The sequence below is a fragment of the Penicillium cataractarum genome (assembly GCF_028827025.1).
Source record: "Penicillium cataractarum strain IBT 29864 chromosome Unknown utg000002l, whole genome shotgun sequence".
NCBI lineage: Eukaryota > Fungi > Ascomycota > Eurotiomycetes > Eurotiales > Aspergillaceae > Penicillium > Penicillium cataractarum.
This window is the reverse complement of record NW_026622738.1, coordinates 6,183,672-6,204,113: the sequence shown is the minus strand read 5'-3', so window position 1 is coordinate 6,204,113 and position 20,442 is coordinate 6,183,672. Positions and strand designations below refer to the sequence as shown.

Here is a 20,442-nt window from a genome sequence, read left to right as displayed (position 1 = left end):
CAACAGCACTATTCATCATCCATCATTGCCATGCCTTTGTCTCGTCATTGTATTTCTGTGTCCCTTGGAAAACAAAATTCCTTTAAATTCCAAGTTTTGGCCTTCCGGCAATCGTTTTCATTCCCCCATTTCCATGTTCGTTCATCGAGGAAGAACACTCATTGAATCGAATTGAACTGCACGAATATCGTCTCCTTGTTTCTCTGCAAGTTATTGGAGTTTTCTTTTCTTGAGTGGATGGGATCTGTTTTCCTTTTTCTTGTTCATTCGGGATGAATGTTAGACGCCTGGTTTGAGGGTTTTGTTTTCAAGGTTGTGTTTCCCCCCTTCTTCCATTCTGTTTTATGGGCATTGAGATTTGGTTCTTGGGGATGGGAATGGGAATAAGTCAAGACAGACATTATGGTTGTTTTACCTATCATCTTTCTCCTTTTTTTTTCGGTTCTGTATAAAAAGAGGGTATCAGGCTGGATTGCCAATGAGAAAATAAATCAAAAAGGCTCTGCTTTTTCTTGGGTAGACTGTAGAGAGTATGTGTGACTCTTTGGTAGGGAGTTAACCTACCTGCCTTGACAGAACAAAGAATGGCCTATTCAGTAAACGCAACAGAACCTTTATGAAGAGTAGTTCGCCCTTCCTAGAATCAAACAGCCCTTATCTGAGTAGTGGTTTGGAGGGTCGCACCTGGAGGTAAAGGTGTATTGACTGAACAAAATCCAGTGACTCAAGGGGGAAAGAGGGAAAGTAGTACAACTGAACGCGCAATCACCCTCCATATATACCCCAACTCTATACCTTGCAGCTTGCCCATTGCGCAATCAAGATCACATTTGCCGTCATAGGTGGATGGATGGCCTTAGCTAGCTTTGTAAATCATTCTGGGGTATGTGGATCTTTTCCATTCAGACTTCGAGGCTAAACCGCGTGGGGTTGAACTATCTGACTTGAATATTAACTGGATTACTGTACTGGTTTGCTGGTGTTTGGTAACCTTATCTTTTAGTTCCTCGAGATTAGACTCAAGTTTCATACACTCTAGAAGTACAGACAGGAGGTAGGAAGCTGTATAGCGTTTAATATTGGTATAGTACATGGCGACATGAGAATCAGCCCGATAGAAGACCCCAGGCCCGGAGAGATCCATCAAAAGAGCCCTCTGAAACGCTTTTAGTTTTTGCGCAGGGCAAAGCGGGTGGGGAGAGATTAAATCACATAGAGAGGTGACAGGTCTAAATGACCCAGACCGGGACGAGAGATAAACCAGGGGGGCAAGAATGCAGAATTAAGACAGTAGAGCCCGCTGCAAAAAATCAAAACGCAATATGTTCAGTTCATGAGGGGTAATAAGACAATGAGGATGGGTTTTGGATAACCGGTGATGTGTGGGTATTTCCCTGAAATGGGCTACACACACTAGCTCCAGATTTCGGCGAAGATGAAGGGGAAAATCACGATGCATGCTGTCCAGAAGACCATGAATGATCGCAATGGGAACAGGATTAGTTGTGTGAAGGGGGTCTCTCGGAAGAGAACCCAGATGGAGAGGAAGGCGACGGTGAAGAAGTGGCGGAAGAGCACGAAGGGTTGCTTGATCAGGCCTGCAAGGAGGCCGACCGGTCCGTCCACGGGACCGATCTGGAAGTAGCGGAAGCAACCTCGTTGGAGAGCGAGGAGACTGGTATCTGATGGGAGGTTAGTGGGGGCAAATCGCAAATGAAGTATAGAAAGAGCGTACCATTAGCGGCGAAAAGCTGATAAAGGGCTTGGGCGAGAATATTGATGACGGAGGAGGAGTTCTTGCGCATCCAGTGGAAGCGCGAGAGTTGTTTCAGTACCAGTGTAGTGTTACCCAAATCTGGCACAGCCTCAGGGCTCAGCAACTCGCGGATGCAGCAGACATCATTTAGAGCCACGGTCATTCCACCACCAGTCAATGGGTGTCGCATGTTCAATGCATCGCCCAGAATCAATAACCCGGGAGTCTTATTTGTAGATGCGGGCAGGAAGGAATTTGGCATGGAGCGCAATGGACCCTTATCTAGTGCCGCCTCGAACGAGGGCCTGACTCCCTCGGGAAGGGAGGGCAGGACCACGTTCCGTAGATGGCTCTTGACACCGCCATTCTTCACCGACGCCGAGGGGAGGTTATCGGGGATATCGACAAGGATTCGGGTCTCGTGGGTACCGATCTGGTAAATGAGGACGGGAGGCTTATCGCTAAGGAGGACGTGACCGGAGTTCGGAGAGGGGAGTTTCGTATCGATCAGTTCAAGGCCCCAGAATTTCGAGCGGACCTTGGGTGTATGTGGGTGATGCGCTTTGCGGAATTTCGAGGCGTAACCGTCCGCGACGACGGTCAGTTGGCCAAAGTAGCAGTCCTTCAGATCCTGAGTCACGCACTCAACACCCAGCACCTGTCCCTGGACCTGGGTCGAGGTCACTAGGCCCGTGGCCTTTGTCTCTACCACCGTCACGTTGGGACAAGCCAACGCGGCCTGGCGCAGCTTCATGACGAATCGGCCATGGTGGAAGGATTTTCCAATCGGCCGAGGGGAAGACGGAGTCTCCCTGGGGTAGAATAATTTGACCGGTTCGCCAAAGTATGTGATATAGTAGCTGTCCACGTCGATCGCGTCGATATCATCGAGACAGTCCCGCAGACCCAAACGTTCCAGCGCATTTACACCTCCGGGCTGGAGCAGTTCGCCGACAATGCGATCGGGCTCCTTCATAGACTGTTCCAGCAAGATGACGCTGCGGCCTTGTCGTCCCAGCGCAACAGCGAGTGCGCAGCCCAGAATTCCGGCGCCGACGATAACGACGTCGGCTTCATGGTGTTCAATGCGGCGTTGAATAGAGAGCGGAGATTTCGGCGCATGGCCGTTGAGCGCGGAGGTCATGGTGGGATGGGGGGTTTTCGAGGAGGAAAGGGGAAATGGATCGGTGACTAGCAAGGCGGCCGTTGCCGCAGGGGCATGCTTGAAGCTTTATAAAGGTGGAAGAAGCCTGGAGGGAATTGGACGTTGGGCGATTGGTTGAGGTGGAAGAAAGGGAAGAGTATGGGCTGATCGATCGATCGTGGAAAGGGGCGGTGGCGTGACATGTGAAAGGTTCCCAAGCCAAATTATTTGCAGTCATGGTTGACCGATTTGTTGAGCATTTTTGAATTTTGTACACTAAGATTATACAATTACTGCTTAAACATGTTTAGTATTTCACTAGAGATATCTATATGAATATTCAAGAGCAATTTTACTGTTCATCTTCGTTTTTTGGGAAGGAAGTTTGTCCATAGTTCAACTATTCTACGAAATACACGGTGGATCTCAGAACTATATCCAATCAGGCATCAACTATGCAACACTTCCATACTCAATCCCACCACACCACACTCGATCGATACTACGAGTCGCACGAATATCCTGAGTGGGATCTTCACGAAGGAGAACGAGGTCGGCTCTTTTTCCTTCTGCAATGACCCCCGGTCATTCAATTGGAAATGCTCTGCTGGAAGAACCGTCGTTGCACGCAAAGCATCTAGCGCAGAGACACCAGCCTCGACGAGAAGTTCGAGTTCCCGATGCAAAGAATCTCCATGCTTGACTTCGAAGAAGGAATTTGGTTCCTCATGGCAGTCGGTGCCCGCTAGAATTGGCACTCCGGCTCGATACATCACTGTCACAGAGTCCCTTGCATTCTCATAAGTGTGCTGCCCTTGACCGTTCCTTTTGGCTCTTGCAATAGCCATGAATAGCGAAGGCTTGGAGACCATCATTCCAAGTGCAGCGCTAAGTGGTGGTCTCGCAGATACTGCTTGCATCATGGTCAAGGTCGGGACGGAGATCACCTTCTTTTGAGCCATGAGCGCTGCCGATTCTTCAGTTACAGACTTGTCTCGCGGTGCATGGGTGATTACATCCGCCTTGGCTTCTAGTGCCATATTGAAAGGAGTGAAAGACGATGCATGAGCCACAACCATCTTCCCTTTGCCGTGAGCAGCCGCCGATACGGCATCAAGAGTTTCCTGTCTGGGCCCGGGGACATCCGCTATAAGCTTGATATAATCCGAACCCTCGTCGATCCTCCTTTGCACAAAACTCTCAGCCTCTTCGGGTCCAGACAGTAGAGCTTCAGCAGGAAGCGGCAGCATACAGCTATGAATGCTGCCGGAAGCAGTCACGGGCAAACCGGCACTCCTGATATCTGGCAGACCAGGCTTGTCTCGAAGTCCATTCATCTTATTCGCTGGCCACATCGCCATATCTAAGGCTGTCGTGACTCCGTAGCTTGCTAGGGCATGCAGATGTCCCTCGTGGTGGAGGTGGACGTGAGCATCGATTAGACCGGGTATCAGGAAGTGTCCCTTGCCATCGATTATCTCATCTGCACCCTCCGGATCATTGCCAATGATGCCTCCGTCTATGACTACCGATCGGCAATCGGTGAATCCGGTTCCATCAAACACGCGGACGTTCTCGAGAAGGCATTTGCGCCTGGCTCCTGTGGCCTCGGTAGCAGACATGATTTGGAGGTAGTAACCGCAAGGACAAGAAGGAATGCAGAGACTTGAGCTGTATTGATCACCTTGAGGAGGTGTGAGAGAATTAAAGTTGCAGTTCAGATTTAATAATTATACCAACCTGGGATTAGGTCCCGCATTCCCAATGTAACCAAGAACTATTCTCGACTAAAGAAAGGGGAAATGTGGGGAAACGTCCCGCTGCGCTCGGTCCTTTACAGATGACTTTATGCTTGGTTTATTTGAGTGGGTATTTGAAAGGCTTACTTGGGGACGAGTGGGCTATATAGAGACTGTGGTCTATGGCGGCGGGTCGCGGCCATAAAAGTCTAAATGGACATTGTGTCTATATCTTCTCCTACCAAGGGTGTCGCTAAATATGAATTGTCAGATATGATCCATTTCTCTCGAAGGTAGAGATACTGGGTGCAAACTTACCCTCCCATCCCAGCACCAGAAACTACCAGTCTCATCCATCTGCTCAATAACCTTGAGCATTCCCGAAACGCTTTCGTCGGCCTGTATAGACCCTTTCACTTCCCAACCGAGATCGATGTTGGCCATGTCGCTGTAAGGCTGTCAGTAAACCGAATATCAACCTCACAGCAGATGTTTGACGTACGTTTGAACTTCGCCTGGATGCAAAGCTAGAACGCATGTATTGCTCCACTTCCCACCCCTTCGTGTCAACTCGGCCGCCATGTGTCTAAGCATTTGATTAAGTGCGGCCTTGCTTGCGCTGTAAGCTCCAAATCCATCCTCATCATCGCGGAAGATGGTGGTTGACCCCGAGTCTGAGGAGATAAACACAATTTTTGAAGGTGGTGATTCTGTGTCAAGATGGACCAGTTTCTGCGCACAGATGATAGGTCCGATAGTGTTTGTATGCAAATGGAGAGCGAACTCGGAGAAGGAGCTATGCCAATATTCAGCACTTTCAGCCGAGACAATTATATATCTAGCATAAAACTCACAGTTCGGTTGCACGATTTGGATATTGGAGTATGCCAGCATTGAGGACAATATTCTTGACTTTCAGTCCACTTCGGGCAGCTTCCCTAACTTTATTGGCAAATTTCTATTTTTGTTAGAATCGCTTATAAACTGAACGGATCTAAAGAATCACCTGAATACTCTCTTCACTCGCAACATCGCACTCTTCGATTATACAGCGCTCTGGCGTTGTATACTGAGACTTCAATTTGACAAGCTGATCGGCCTTTGACACACTCCTCACCCCTGCGATAACTTGGTGGCCATTCTGTAGCAGTTGACGAACAAACTCGAGTCCAATGCCTCGAGAGGCGCCGACTATAACCCAGGTATCTGTCATTGAGTCGAAATATATTTGGTCAACTGCAGTGTCCATGTACCTTGAGACTCCTTTATATGAAATCAAGGGTGTTGATTGGAAGGTGGGGTAACGAAGGCAGTGGGGCTTGGGAGATGATTTTGGATAGGCCCGCGCAACTCTTTCCTAGAATGGTATACCTACCCTTATCTCTGAAATGGAAATGAGATACCAATACTTAAAAGACAGTTTTGAACATAGTACATTAGTAAAAAAGGTGAAATAAGAGTATGTATTGAATAAGGAACTGACAGCTATTCTACCAATCTTCACTCAAAGCCCGCTCCAGGATAGGCCTGTCTCAACATTGTAAGTAGTTGAAGCAAGCAAAGTATTTGCGTCTTGACGAAGCTCAATACTATATACTCGAGGCTTGACGATCCATCTTTTATCGTCTGAAGACCATTCGCTAAATGCATATTTGTCCAAAGTGACTTCCACAGCGTGGCTGTCTCCTGGACTGAGGAGAACCTTCCGGAAAGCCTTCAGTACGCCGTCAACATACACTTGGACAACTTCCCCGCCGGCTACTGGTCCGACATTAGTGACTGTCGTCGCCACCGTCAAATCCACGGCGGTCAAACTGGCAGTTCTCTTGATAGCAAGCCCTTGCACCTCAAACTCGGTGTATGATTTCCCGTAACCGAAGGGGAAAAGAGGAGCAGGCTTGCTTGCGCGGTAACCCATTTCCAATCCTTCTTCGTACCGAATCCTCATGTTTTCATCTGTCGGAAAATTTCCAAAGGATGGAGTATCTTCAATGCACTTGGGAAATGTGACAGGAAGTTTGCCAGAGGGGTTGATATCGCCACTGATGATGTCTGCTAAAGCATTCCCGACCTCTTGACCAGCATACCAGCATTGAAGGATGGAGTCGACCTCATCAATCCAGGACATTGATATGGGAGATCCAGTCTGATTCACCAAGATAGATTTGGGTGCTGCGCCAGAAACAGCCCGAATCAATTCATCTTGCAGCGGAGACAAAGACAGCGAAGAGCGGTCGAATGATTCAGATTCGTACTCCTTGTTATTTGCAGTGAAAATAATGGCAACATCGCTCTCAGATGCCAATTGTTGTAGCTGTTCATTGATGGGAGTGTTTAGGTTCTCGTAGAATCCTACTGACGTAGCCTGCGGCGTAATGTCAAAGATTGGCGATGGACTCGGCGCAGTGGTTGACAGAGTGTCGATAGTCACTTCATACTCACAACCAGCTTCCATAAAGATATCGGCTCGCTCCTCAAAATCTCCAGGTTGCATGACATATTCCACTCGGCAATCGTCGAATCCCGAGTGCTCTAAGAGAACTTTTCCATTTACTCGAAGAACACTCTTTCCGCAGGCAGTCACTCCAAATCTATGCAGGCCAGTAGTTTTTGGTCGAAGAATAAAGCTCATTCGACTGCAGTGCTTTGGTTGAAGATCCGAGATTCGCGACTCGATGACGAGTGTTCGTGTCGTCTCTAGAATCTCGTGATGCACTGGATTTTCACCAACCACCCAGCCATTGTACCAGAAACAGTCGACTCCTGGCTGACCAATGCTCGGTGCTGTCATCACGGAAATTGGAGCAGACGGAATTTTCTTGAAGATTGGAACCCCTGGATGATAATGAATGTTTTCTTCCCCAAACTTTTCTTTGAGCGCATCGAGAGGCGAGATGACATAGGACGAAGTAAGCGACGCACTGCCGCCTCCATGGATAATGGGATTGGCAGCCGGAGAGCCAAAAACAGCAATTCGAAGTTTCTTCGATGGTAGTAACGGGAGAAGGTTGCCATCGTTCTTCAGCAGGATAATTCCCTCTGCAGCAATATCCCTTACAAGAGTTGCTGTGCTATCCTCTTTGAGAATATCTTTCTCAACGGCCGTTTCATCTTTCATACCAACTTTGGCTGATAGTGCGATGACATCTTTGACCAGGTCATCAATGTGCGATTCTGCTATCTGGCATTTTTGGATGGCCTTCAGAAGGTGTTCTCCTCTGAAACGAGCAGGACCCGGTAGCTCGAGTGCAACACCTGCCATGACAGAGGGGACAGTTGAGTAAACTCCCTCAAAATCGGAAACGATGGCGCCCTGGAAGCCCCACTCCTTGCGGAGGAGACCTTGAAGTAGCTCTTCATTCTCAGACATGAAAGCACCGTTAACTAGGTTGTACCTGTCATCTTTATCAGCATTTGGCGCCATGTTTTGTTATTTTGAGATCAACGTACGATGTCATAATGGCCCACGGGGTGGACTCCTTGAATAACACTTGGAAAGCATATGAGTATAACTCCCGCAGCGTCTTCTCATCGACAATAGTATTCGATGTCTTGCGGTTGGTTTCGCATTCATTGCCTACAAAATGCTTGGGACAGGCAGACACCCCCTCTGATTGGACGCCCTTAACGAATGCAGCCCCAAGTAGCCCAGATAGGGTCGGGTCTTCGGAGTAAGCCTCGAAATTTCTCCCGCCTGTTCATGATTAGTGACTGTTTTACGTCTTTCGGGTTTCTTAATAGCGAAAGCTTACCCAGTGGAGAACGATGCAAGTTGATAGTTGGACCCAAAAGAAGACCAACGCCCTTGGCGTTGCATTCTTTACCAATGACTTGACCCATTTTATGAGCCAAATCGGGGTTAAAAGTCGACCCGACCAATGCCGCGCAAGGGAAGCAGGTGGCTTTTGTTGAGGCATGAATGGATTCCCCACGAACGCCATTAGGGCCATCACTGTACTGCACGGTGCATGTCGATTTAGCCTCTTGCTTAGCTTTTATTCTGGGAATTTCGTACCTTGATAGGCTTGATGTTGTACTTTGCAAGTCCCGCCGTTCTCCAGTATGATTTTCCCGCGAGAAGCGAGACCTTTTCCTCGAGAGAAAGGGATTGGACTAGCTGTTCAACAGACATTTTTTTTCTATCTTGCACCTCTACTTCAATACTATCTCATGCCTCGTTTTTTATACAAGGTTTCCGTAAACTATCCACATCCGTTTTGGGCAATGTCCAGTTTCGGGAATTCCGAGCTGTCCACTATCCACTGTCCACTGTCCACCTTCCCCACGCCCATCATCCCCGGTCCAGCTACACCCCGGACTTCCCCAGATTCTGCTTGCATATGAACTGCAATTGCATAAAGGGTGACTGGGTCCCCGTTAGTTGACTTAACAGGACAAGATCTGCTCATCTGCTGAAAGTTGATCAACATGCCCGAGAAAGTCGTCAAGTTATCGTCTTCGCACCATGAGTGGGAGGAACCAGCATTCCTCCAGTCTGATCAGAAGTTGAGCTTCCGGGAGGTTCTCCAGCAGCATGGAAGGGCTCTTCTGCTTTGTGAGTGACAATAAGCCAGATCCAAGCTTGAGCTACCGCAGTCTAACACATCTCCTAGGCTGCATTCCTTTCACGGCAGCTGTCCTGTTCGGTTATGACACGATCGTGAACGGAGCTGCGATCTCGATGCCCGCGTTCATTATATACTTTGGAGAGCACAACGCTTCTGGTCTATACCTTCCATCACTTTGGACCTCGCTATGGACATCTATGTCGGCATTGGCGCAGGCCCTCGCAGCTACTGGTACTGGAATTTTGGCTGACCGCATCGGTCGGAAGTGGTCAGGCGTTATTGCAGGAATTATTTCCCTAGCAGGTGCAACTGTGCAATACACTGCTCATACCAGGAGCGCCCTTCTTGGTGGAAAGATTGTTTCCGGGTTGGGAATCGGTATGGCCATGGCCGCCGGTACGACATACGCCTCGGAAATCGTCTCTCCTCGTCTCGTCTCTCCTGTTCAACAAGCACTTGTCATCTTTATCCTCATCATGCAGGCCTTGGCTATGGGTGTTATTCGAATCTTCGTTCCAGATGTCTCGGAACATGCGTTCCGAACGGTATTTGCGATCCAGTGGGGAGTCGGTGGACTTGTTGTCCTTGCCTTTGCTTTGGCACCTGAGTAAGGACGTTCCATGGGTATGCTGAATCACATTGAAATCGCTGACAATCTGCTCTAGATCTCCAGTCTACTCTATTGTGAACGGCAAGCAAGAAAATGCGAAGAAACTATTTGATTGGATCTACAGCGAAAGCGCTGATCGAGAGGAACGCTTCAATTATTTGACCAAGACCATAGAAGAGGAAAACTCACAACAGCAGGCCAACAAAGCGGGATATATGGAGTGCTTCCAAGGCACAAACTTGAAGCGAACTTTTACAATCATGTTCCTCTTCGGTATTGTGAATCTTGGTGGTGCCCCGTTCCTGTCTCAGTCGATTTATTTCCTTATTTCCGTCGGCCTGCCTGCCATCCACGTTTTCGATATCTCCGTTGGCGGTTTCGGCCTTGCCATTATCATTATCATTGCTAGTGGAATTCTCCTCAAGAATTTCAGACGCAGCCACATCCTTTTCTGGGGCACCGTCATCAATCTCGTGTTCAACCTGGTGATTGGAGCTCTGTACTACGGAAATGGCGATGGACCCAAGTGGGCTATCGCGATTCTCATGTAAGGCAGCATCCTTTTTTCCGACATTGAAAGTAAATTACTAACTTAATACCAGGAACCTTTTGATTTCCCTACAGGCAGCCTTCATGCAGGCTTCAGGGTGGTCGATTGCCGCAGAGGTTTCCAGTTACCGACTGCGCGCTAAGTCGATGTCGCTAGGAATGATGTCCCAAACCTTTACCACCTGGATCATCACGTTTGTCGTACCATACATGTACAATGTGGACTCCGGCAACTTGGGAGCTCGAACTGGATTTGTCTTCGCCGGCAGCTCCGTGTTGCTTCTTCTAGGAGTCTACATGCTGGTTCCTGATACCACTGGCTTGTCCACCGAAGACCTTGACAACTTCTACGAGGCAAAGGTACCAGTCCGCCAATTTGCAAGCCACAAGTTGGCAATGCAGGCGCAGGCTTGATCACCAGCTTGAGGAAGCGAGTCGTGATTTATCGATCATGCAGGAACCTAAACCATATTTTCTAGCTAGATAGATCTCAATTACCTTGCCTATCGAGGAAGAAGGGATTTTCGAGAATGAATATAATCTAATTCTATTTTAAATGGTCTCAATAAATCATAAGCTCCTTTGCACGATGACACAACAGTAGCGCCATATTGAGTGAAGCGCTCCACGGAGCCATTTTCCCAAGTACGTCCGCCACACCATATAAGATAAGGTTTGCCCTGGTGCCAAGGTGATCCGGAGGCAATTGCTCGTTGGTCTGCCATGATATGACTTCTTTCACAGTTGCAGAAAAAGTGTCGGGAGCCTTCACACCTGAAATCTGCTCTTGCAGAAACATCACTTGCTCCCGGTCCGATGAGCGGATAATGGCCCATGCATAGACACCACTAAGAAAACAGCTGATGACACTAGAAGGCTCCATAATGCTCCCCATGGAGTTGTCGTGGCGATTCAGCAGTTTTGATTGCAGCTCGCTCAGTGTTGAAAGACATTGTCGGAACATTGATGCTACTATCTCTGGATGCTCTGCGAGCGAGCGGCGCATAATCTCCATTGCCGGGATCACCTTGCCTGGTCCGGACTTTCCTAACGCATCTTGGATATCCGAGATTGGAACATGAAGCATCAAATGGCTGATCTCAAGATGGGTCGCGGCAATTGTTTGAAAGTATTTCGACGTCGGATACACTGAACTGTCGGCTGCAGGGGATACTGCAAATGCTTGCTCCCATGCTATAAGCATACCTGATTATCTATTAGTCAAGCTCATCCGATGAAATTATGCATGTTGCAACTTACTTTCAAGATGGGCCTTCCGTTTGGCGAGCGACCCTAAAACCTCTTGTACCGGACCTGAAGGACTTGAACCCGAGCATCTTGTGACCAATTGGACATAATGGTGTTCAACTCTTGAGCCTGTCGAGGGCTCGTAGTGAGAGTTGCTTGAGGACTGTGTGCTGGCTAAATTTCCATCTTGCGGTTGCCATATCTCGGTATCGAGGGTTGCATCAGACACCATAATAATCTGCTGAGAGAGCTCAAAGACTTGAACTTGAATCGTGATGAGTACAAGGTAGCGGGTCCAGGAGTTTAGTCCAATAGAATTTGAATACGAGGTTGATGGGCGAGTCATATGGATGCTGGTCTCCGAGGAACGTCCCAGGTTGAGTGGCCCGAGAAAAGGGCTGACGGCTGAGCCAAAGGTTCTCGTGGGTGGTATGGAGGCAGATCCAAGCAAACTCTTCCATCGCTGAGCATTTGTGGCTTGCCAGAATTCTTCATCGCATGGACATTCAATGCTCATAAACTCTGCCAGGGTAAATGAGGCTGGAAGATAGAGTAAGCATGGAAAGATACAATCGAGACCGTATATGACCCATGCCAGTCTCTTTTTAGTCTCCATCGATATCCACCTTTGCCACTGCTCATCTGGGGTGTGGCCTGAAGTCTCAGGTCCTGCGGTGCTTGGATTGAACCTCATTTGTTGCATATGGCGACAGTACGTGATAACTGTCCCACGTAGGCTCTCGCAAAGCTCAAAGAGTCTTTTATTTCCACACCAAATGCCGGAGTAGCATATCAAAGCCAACGCATATAGAACCATCGGATCTCGCATCATTCTGTTGTCCAGCTCAATCGCTAATTGCGTGCTCAGTCTGGCTACGTCGATTAACACAATTGAAAAACGACAGGAATGGCGTTCCCGGCTGTATGTCGCTCCTATGGCAATCATGATAGCTAATAATGGATCTGGCAAGTCATCAGATGACTTGAAGGATGGATGGTGAATCACTGGGACCTGATATTCGAAGTGCGTGAAGAAAAGTCGAATGAACACGTTCGCTATCCCCAGTTCTGGCAACGGCAGAGAGTGAAAGTCAAAGCCTTTGCGGGCTGGTCGCTGGAGAAATGATTTCAAAGCCTTGTATCTCTCGGCGGATATATCGAATTGGGCGTTATGGGCCTGCCTTAACGGGTGCGTTTTGTCCATTTGAATAGGCTTACATGCAGTGATAGCTCGAGAGCCCGGATCCCAGCTGTATGGCCATCGATCCTCCTCAGATGCTTCATTCGGAGGGGACTGTGGCTCGCACTCCGAGGGCATGCTTCCGTTTAAGGCGTAGGCCCTTGCAGTACTAGGTGATGTGATCATCGTATCCGTTGAGTGGTTGTTGATGCCTGGCATCATGATCGGGTCCATGAGCGCTGAGACAAGGTCGTCATCAAACCACATATTTTCCGGATTGCCCGAATTGTGCATCCAGCTAGACAGTTGATCTTGGATGGTGTTGTCCTCATCTGGAGTTCCGAAGGGAATCTCGGCCCTATGAATGCTATGGGATGCGGAGCCAACACTGTCATTGCTTCCAAGCTCGCCCAGCGCTCCCGGAGTCCCCATGTCTGGTGTCATCATTGGGAGTCCCTCTGCAGGCATCGCCGCCAACTGCGGTGACGAGGCTGCCGGAGGGGTCTGCCTAGACTTGTGGATCTCCTCATGGCGTTGACGAACATCACTTCTTGTGAACTCTTTGCCACATACAGAGCAGTAGTGAAGTTTCTTAGGGTTATCTGGGAAAGTCGAAGAATTTTAGCACTATAGCACATGAAGAATGGCCCATTAGGGGTGACTGACGAATGCGGGCATGTCTTATCAAATTCTCGCGTCGGGAGAATTCCTTTGGGCAGACTGCACATCGAAACCGAGTGGCTGTGCCTGGGGTCGGATTAGCGCGAGGCATGTGGCGAGGATGGACATGCAAAGTGGACAGTCGTGATTGCTCAAGTGGACACAGCTGAGTCACTTTAAGTCTGGGGTCGTCTGATGTCGAGGTATTAAGCAAAGATCGTTCGCCCCCCGCCGTCAAAAGAAAAGGTTATTTTAGCCCCAATCATGCTCTTCGGGTAGGTCAACATTGCCGACAGACCCATGGACCCCGTGGGGATCGGGCTAAAACGACCCGACCGGGATATCCGAACCGCAACGCGATGGGGAGCGACCATCGTCTTTAATGGCTATATCATTTATAATCTCGCAAGTAGGTCAACCCTTAGGATACTCCTATGTGGCCAAAGGCTGGCGCTATGTAGGCTTCGGAAAAAAGAGTCTCGCCTATTACTTCGTAGCAGACGGCTCTCGGTTAGCGGTCTCCCGATCCGAAAACAGAGGGCTAAACTCTAGTCAACTACATCGAATTGCCAGTGCAGCTGCTACTTACATTTGTTCAGAATATTGTATTAGCAAATGTTTTGTTCTATTGCACACCCCTATCGCTTTCTTGTGGATGATAGGTCACTGTCAGGTCGGGGGTATGAGTATTACCGCTACTTTTGGCAGGCTACTCAAAATCCACCCCACTAAATGCCGGTCAAGGCTCAAGCTTAAGACAGGTTTAATTCATGTAGTATACTGACCAAGTGTGATAATTGCCCATAAGTAAGAATTTATTAAGCACATATGACTGGAGAACAGGGCGAGATCACCCGGGCCACCGACTCTCTTACTTTGACTCGGCTCCGTGCGATGAATATGAGCCCTAGGGCGCATGCTTGATTTGCTATTTTATTTTATTAAGGCTCCGCTATTCGAAGAAAATGTTCCCATAGGACATTTAAAAGAAAATCGAAAGAATTGTAAATAGTGTGTCACGTGATACGAAAATACATAATTTGTCGTGCAAAATACATTTCAGTGATAAGGGATTTGTCACGTGGAAAACCAGATTGCCTGCATATTTGTATGGAATTGTGGGTATATATTTGCTTCAGGCGATGGAGCTATGATCAAGGTTGATGGTTTTCAGATTGAGAGTTAGCGGATACGTTAGTCTCTTACGTATTGCTAGTATTAATGGATATTATTTTAGGGCATGATTCCTTCTTGACGGGCCACACAGTGACCAATCAAGTACTTGGTATTCGTCGCATTTGAAGTCAGATGTAAGCTTCTATGAAGACTCCTGTCTTTATGCCGGCTTGGTGACTTCTTTCGCGTGTTCCCAATTAAATTACAATTCATTCTCCTCGTCTGTCTTCCCATGTCACCTCTCTTCATACGTCTCCCGCTGGAATTCCGTCTTGGTCTGAATGCTACTAAGTTGATGTACAGTATCTCCCGAGGCTGATCGGTAGTTCAATGGCTCCTTAGAGTTTACCGAAGGCTTCTTTGCAACCCTAGGGTAGGGATACATTGAGTCTTCTCTAAATTTGATCTCACTTCTATCTTTGACTGGCCCGTATGCTTTGAATCATAAAGTAAGCGTTGATGCTAACGTCTCTTTGCGTCTCAGATCAGGAGCGAGGGCATGATTCGCTAGGCATGAAGCTTTTCTTATGGGGATTGTTAAAGTCACCCCCCCCCCCCCCCCCCTTTAACATATTGTCACCCTCCCTGCCTGAAGACGCCTAAATTTTCATGGGCCGAGAATGGAGAGCGTTACTTCCTGAAGATCTTCCGAGACTACGTCTTCCACCAAGTCGATAAATTTAGGCATCTTCAGGCAGGGAGGGTGACAATATGATAAAGGGGGCGGGGGGGGGGGGGGGGGGGTGACTTTAACAATCCCCGTTCTTATTCACATGCTTCGATAAACCAAATAGTGCTTATATTAATCTCGGAATTCAACCACGAGCACGTTCCATTGTCCACCAGTTCAGATCTTCTTATCCTGATTGCTGTAGCTACCACACATGTTTTCAAGCAACTCCCACTGGGTTGTAACGCGCATGTTCTCGCTGCCTCGTGGTTACTTGCTACACCTGGTCTGCTCACTTCGACTGTTCTGCGTTTTCATCTCCTTCCTTAGTGCGTTTCACGTCCAGGATCAAAGCGCCTCCTTGAACATGACTCACGCCGCCGAAGAGGGCGTCCATCTCTTCCAATGGGACTTTCTTCGTTTCTGGAATCATGAACCACACGAAAACTGCTAGGAAGAAGTTGCAGGTCATGAAAAAGAAGAACGTTTTCCTGTCACAGTTAGTCCGTATTCCGGTTAGACGAGGGAAATACACCATGATGGTTTCATCAAACTTACAATCCCTCGTTCTTGTAAAAAATCGGAAAGAACTGCTGAAAGACGGTATTCGCAACACCTTGCATCTGAGACGACATGCCAACGGCTTGGGCCCGAACATTCATCGGGAAAACCTCGGCGGTGTAAATCCATACTGTCGCTCCCCAGCTCGGTTTGTAGAAGAAGATGAACAGGAACATAAGAAATACGATGGCAATACCGACAGGCTCCGTCTTGGCTCCTTGGGGAGTGTTTGGGGTCTCAAGACCAACTATGGCTGTGATAAACATGCAAGTACCCATGCCAAAAGCACCAAGGATGAGCAAGAATCTCCGGCCAAAACGGTCAACGGTCCACGTAGCGTTGAGAGTGAAAAGAATACCAAAGGTGGCATTCAGCGCATTAATGAGGTTAATGGTATCCGTGGAAGTCCAGATCTTCTTATAAATTGTAGATGAGTAGGAATTCAACGTGCCCTGGCCGCTGAGTTGCTGTCCAATATTGAGCACAAATACGAGAAGAAGACGCTTGCGGACGCTGCCGTCCTTGATCAGAGTCATGTACGCCTTCTTGCCCCTATCAAGTACCTCATTCTCGTACTGAATTGCTTCACGGATTGTCAGTAGTTCCTGATCAATTTCCTCATCTGACTCTCGCACTTGTTGAAGAACTCTTCGTGCACCTTCGGTATCCCCCTTGCGCTGGACAAGCCATCTAGGTGATTCGGGCATGAATGGCAGCTGAAGAAGGATTATGACCGGAAGCAGAAGCTGGAAGATCACGACAAGCTTCCAGTCCCATTCTCCGAGGCTTGTTCTGTGTTTACCCGCTACATAATTGACCCAGTAGGCGACGAAGGAGCCAACAGAATAGAACATTTGCCAGAAAGCCATGATAACACCCCGGATATATGAGGGAGTGACCTCGCCAATGTAAATAGGCCCAGCGGCTGGTAATTTCACGTTGGTAGTTAGCGAAATTTAGGGAACAGGCCTTGAGGGATTGTACCAATAGCGAGAGCCTGTCCGGCTCCAATAATAACACGGCCAGCCATAAATGTCCCCATTCCATGGCGTGGAGCGAAGCACTGCATAAAAGTCGCAATAATGGTAAGGAAACAACCAATCCCCATTCCCCATCTTCGACCAAGCCAGTCGGCCTGTTTGTTGAATCAACGATTTAAACTCAGATCTAAGAAATTAGGAACACAGTAGGGCATACCAATGGACCAGCGAAGAACCATCCGGTAATAATACCGCCCACCGTATACACGGTGTTCAAGAGGCCGAGCATATAACTATTCTGCATTGTTGTTAGAAATTGTCCGAGCCAGGTCTTCGGTGATGATTACCGGATTATCAAAATACTCGATCCAGTTATTGGAATTCTGCACAGAGTTAAAAACAGAGGCGTCGTATCCCATTAACACCATACACCCAGCTGCCACAAGGCAGATGTACCTGCACATATTGTGAGAAAATATCATGAGCAATAAATAATCAAGCTCATACCAGTTGTAAACTCCAGTCTTGCTAACCATTTTGGATATAACTTATTACTCGAGTTGGTGCAGAGATGCTAAGAAGACTGAGATCATTTGATGTATCACTTGGGGATTCTGGGTGCCCTTATAACTTATATGACATCTCATCGTCTTCTTTTGAATGGATTCATTCGAGAATCACAGCCCTCTCCAAGCCGCAGGAGCATCTTCTGGATTGGAGGAATTTCATTTTGGGTTACCACGAATTATTTGCAATCATTGCTAGCTAATATCAAAATCAGGCTGTAAAGCCCGGATATTAACATTTGTGCTGAAGGTCAATGTGCTCAGCTCTCTCTCAAACTCAAATTTTACCCAGAGTCCCTGTCCCGCTATGTTGCCAATATACGCTTCCTAGTAACCGTAGATGTAAGCGGGGAACTCGGCAAATCTTCTTCTTATCTCAGCTCTTACCCGTTATACTTTCTAATCATGGCGTCAATTTTGACGAATTCTTCATTGCGAGCGCCCAATTCAACTGGTCTCGCCGCTCCCAACATCACCGTCACTACTATGAAGAATGAAACAATCAAGACAACCCTTTTAAATTTCGGATATTGAAGTTTCTAGGGAAAACTTGATCTACTCATCGTGTCTAGCAGTGTCTGACAGCCGCAATTAGGCTAATTGCGAACATAATCCGCCCCAGCCCATGCGGGGTAAGGGTCCTCAAACTTTAAGTTAGTTAGCATGGATCATGTATTCATGACCTAAGCCACCGAATCCAATGGGAGAATAGAACAGACCCTGAATTTTGTGGCTTAGTTTCCATCTTTTGCCAAATCAAGGCGGGGTCAACTCTCAGTGACCTCGGTGTGTTGGGTTGAATGCCGATCCGGCTCAATCGCTGAATTATATGGCCTCTATGCAGCAGATGGAATGTGCAAGTGTTGAGCTAATGCCAGATATTTAAGATGCGTTATTCAACCAAGATTCGTCATTTGGGAGAGTCTGAGTTGAACTCTCAAATACTTATAGCAGTGGAATGTGTATGAGCTTCTACTAATTCATCTGCTAAAATTGACTAACACATAGCTCCTGAACGGAAATATGTTAGGAGGAAGAAGCTGGAATAACTAAGTGATATGATATATCTCACATCCTTAAAGTAGCTAGATACCTGCCAGCTCCAAAGAAGTGAAACCTCACCTGTTACTAGTCATCCCATCTCTCAGGGTACGTCCAAGTACTTTGGAATTACCACATAATATCCGACCAGCCTCCTAGTCCTAGAAGCAAACCTAAGGATTATATCATACCGCATGTCGGATCAATCCAAGAGATTTGACCCGCGTCGCCATCCGGAGTCAGGAAAACCTTCTTGGGCGAACTATATGAGTCCCATTCATTATCATTCAAGAGAACAGTGTAGTTATATCGACGACGTCCAGTAACATTGAAGCCGGGTCCGAAGTCGTTGTATTCCGCCATGAGGGTTTGATTGGTAATGGGAGCCGACCATAGAACATATCCACTAGTAGTGATTAACGTGTCCTCGTAGGTATTCGCGAAAATGCTTCTATGAGCACTATTCCACGGGCGTCCCAGAGCACACTTTGCCTGATAAGCTGCTGCAACTGAGCTGTTTGCTGCCTGGATGGTTGAGTTGTGGATATAAGCGCCAAATTTGTTGGTATATGTAGTGTTGGTTCCCTTCCAGGCTGTGATGCCACCACCGCAGCCTCTCAGGATGAGATCACACCCCTCGAACCACCCGGTACCGAAGCCGTAGATAAAGTCTGTCTGGCCAGCGATCACACTGGAATAAAAGTACGCATTCCCCAGTTTTCCAACAAAAACGGTATCCTGGTAACTATAAAAGCCAGAGTAGTAGAAGCCCCCGTTGGCACGACTGAAGCTTAGTGCATGTGACGGACCTGCAGACCGATCCGCATACACGTTCCGAAAGTCGATGTTATACGTTCGAAAGTCACGGCAGCCAAATGGTGTGTCCTCAGGAACCGAGAGCCCAGATGGGCCGTATCCTGTTAAGCTGGCATTGAGAGTAGGCGCCACGACCATGACGCTGGTAAACACGTTGTCGGTGTAGATGCCCTGAGAAGTGGCAGCGGCCCATAAGACATTGACTTGATTCTGCTCGGCATCTCTTGGGTGATTTGTCTCTCCAAGAAGGGTCAAAGGGCCCGGACGAGTGATGTTCAGCTGTTCGGTGTAATTGCCGGCGAGAATCAGGATTGTCTGGCTCGAATCATCATGTGGGAGTGAGTCGATGGCGCTTTGAATGGTGCGAAAATTGGCTTTCTCGTGTGACTGAGAGACAAGAAGAGTGTTCTTCGGGCACCCTGCCAGGGGGTTCCCTGAAGTGGATGCCTGGCATGCTTGACGGTAGGAATGAGGCTGATGATTGCCAAGCTGGTTACTCGAGCCGTCCAAGGGCTGACCCCAACATGCAGCGAATAACCATATGGTGGTAAATAAAGGCTGAAGCGAGGAGTACATTGCGGTAAGCTCTTAGCCCTTTCCACTGCTCAACACTGATAATTTCAAAGTGAGATTCAATGGCGCTGCTGTTTCTCTTTGAAGTTAGGACTTGTATTTTTATAGCGTTCATAAAGTTTGAACGCCAATAGAATTGGCATAGTATGGCTTTCTTCCGGCTAAATTTCCATAAAGTATCTGCATTTTGTCTTTTCACATTCTATTATCAGCCTATTTTAATGTTCGTTGCGTTCAACTTGAACTTGAACAGTATCTAGATGTTCATCGATAACACGGACCCTACGTGCACCAAACGCCGTCGGAATAATTTAAGCCGAGATTCCACCAGTGCAAAATCAAGACCAGCGCCCACGGATCTTTATGTTTTTCTATCGTATCATAGTCTTATTGCATTGTAAAGGCAGCTGCGAGGCATTGCAATGATCTTTGGTAGTTTAGAGAGGAGCTTGTCCTGCTGGGGTTTCTGAATGCCCAGAATAATCTGCAGTAACAGTTCTTCAGGATCTTTGTGCATAGCCATTCTCTCCACTAAGTCCAGCCGAGCAGGGATATCATTGAGCAATTAATATTTCCCATCGTTCTATTTTCACAATGCTAGATGC

General features: G+C 47.8%; 8 protein-coding genes across 8 annotated transcripts; 1 reads left to right on the top strand and 7 right to left on the bottom strand.

Moving 5' to 3' along the window:
• Window positions 1–1,413: 1,413 nt before the first annotated feature.
• erg1 (squalene monooxygenase erg1) lies at window positions 1,414–2,900 on the bottom strand (the record flags this gene model as incomplete). Its single annotated transcript, XM_056697200.1, has 2 exons — window positions 1,414–1,682; window positions 1,736–2,900. 2 exons carry the CDS (start codon window positions 2,898–2,900, stop codon window positions 1,414–1,416), a joined length of 1,434 nt encoding a protein of 477 aa, XP_056559412.1.
• A 449-nt stretch (window positions 2,901–3,349) lies between these two features.
• On the bottom strand, window positions 3,350–4,522 carry N7496_004268 (amidohydrolase family protein; the record flags this gene model as incomplete). The annotated part of the gene is made up of 1 exon (XM_056697199.1): window positions 3,350–4,522. One exon carries the CDS (start codon window positions 4,520–4,522, stop codon window positions 3,350–3,352), a length of 1,173 nt encoding a protein of 390 aa, XP_056559411.1.
• Window positions 4,523–4,877: 355 nt separating this feature from the next.
• On the bottom strand, window positions 4,878–5,852 carry N7496_004267 (SDR family oxidoreductase; the record flags this gene model as incomplete). The annotated part of the gene is made up of 5 exons (XM_056697198.1): window positions 4,878–4,892; window positions 4,958–5,087; window positions 5,142–5,435; window positions 5,494–5,597; window positions 5,646–5,852. 5 exons carry the CDS (start codon window positions 5,850–5,852, stop codon window positions 4,878–4,880), a joined length of 750 nt encoding a protein of 249 aa, XP_056559410.1.
• Window positions 5,853–6,143: 291 nt separating this feature from the next.
• Window positions 6,144–8,771, bottom strand: N7496_004266 (beta-glucosidase; the record flags this gene model as incomplete). Its single annotated transcript, XM_056697197.1, has 4 exons — window positions 6,144–8,034; window positions 8,090–8,333; window positions 8,392–8,626; window positions 8,655–8,771. The coding sequence occupies 4 exons, from the start codon at window positions 8,769–8,771 to the stop codon at window positions 6,144–6,146; spliced, it is 2,487 nt and encodes an 828-aa protein (XP_056559409.1).
• A 296-nt stretch (window positions 8,772–9,067) lies between these two features.
• On the top strand, window positions 9,068–10,780 carry N7496_004265 (uncharacterized protein; the record flags this gene model as incomplete). Its single annotated transcript, XM_056697196.1, has 4 exons — window positions 9,068–9,194; window positions 9,253–9,814; window positions 9,873–10,364; window positions 10,420–10,780. The coding sequence occupies 4 exons, from the start codon at window positions 9,068–9,070 to the stop codon at window positions 10,778–10,780; spliced, it is 1,542 nt and encodes a 513-aa protein (XP_056559408.1).
• Window positions 10,781–10,928: 148 nt separating this feature from the next.
• On the bottom strand, window positions 10,929–13,566 carry N7496_004264 (Zinc finger protein; the record flags this gene model as incomplete). The annotated part of the gene is made up of 3 exons (XM_056697195.1): window positions 10,929–11,572; window positions 11,627–13,396; window positions 13,461–13,566. 3 exons carry the CDS (start codon window positions 13,564–13,566, stop codon window positions 10,929–10,931), a joined length of 2,520 nt encoding a protein of 839 aa, XP_056559407.1.
• A 2,026-nt stretch (window positions 13,567–15,592) lies between these two features.
• Window positions 15,593–17,377, bottom strand: N7496_004263 (sugar porter family MFS transporter; the record flags this gene model as incomplete). The annotated part of the gene is made up of 6 exons (XM_056697194.1): window positions 15,593–15,791; window positions 15,859–16,786; window positions 16,846–16,996; window positions 17,059–17,139; window positions 17,189–17,297; window positions 17,349–17,377. The coding sequence occupies 6 exons, from the start codon at window positions 17,375–17,377 to the stop codon at window positions 15,593–15,595; spliced, it is 1,497 nt and encodes a 498-aa protein (XP_056559406.1).
• A 1,251-nt stretch (window positions 17,378–18,628) lies between these two features.
• N7496_004262 (uncharacterized protein) lies at window positions 18,629–19,840 on the bottom strand (the record flags this gene model as incomplete). The annotated part of the gene is made up of 1 exon (XM_056697193.1): window positions 18,629–19,840. The coding sequence occupies one exon, from the start codon at window positions 19,838–19,840 to the stop codon at window positions 18,629–18,631; it is 1,212 nt and encodes a 403-aa protein (XP_056559405.1).
• Between the last annotated feature and the right edge of the window lie 602 nt (window positions 19,841–20,442).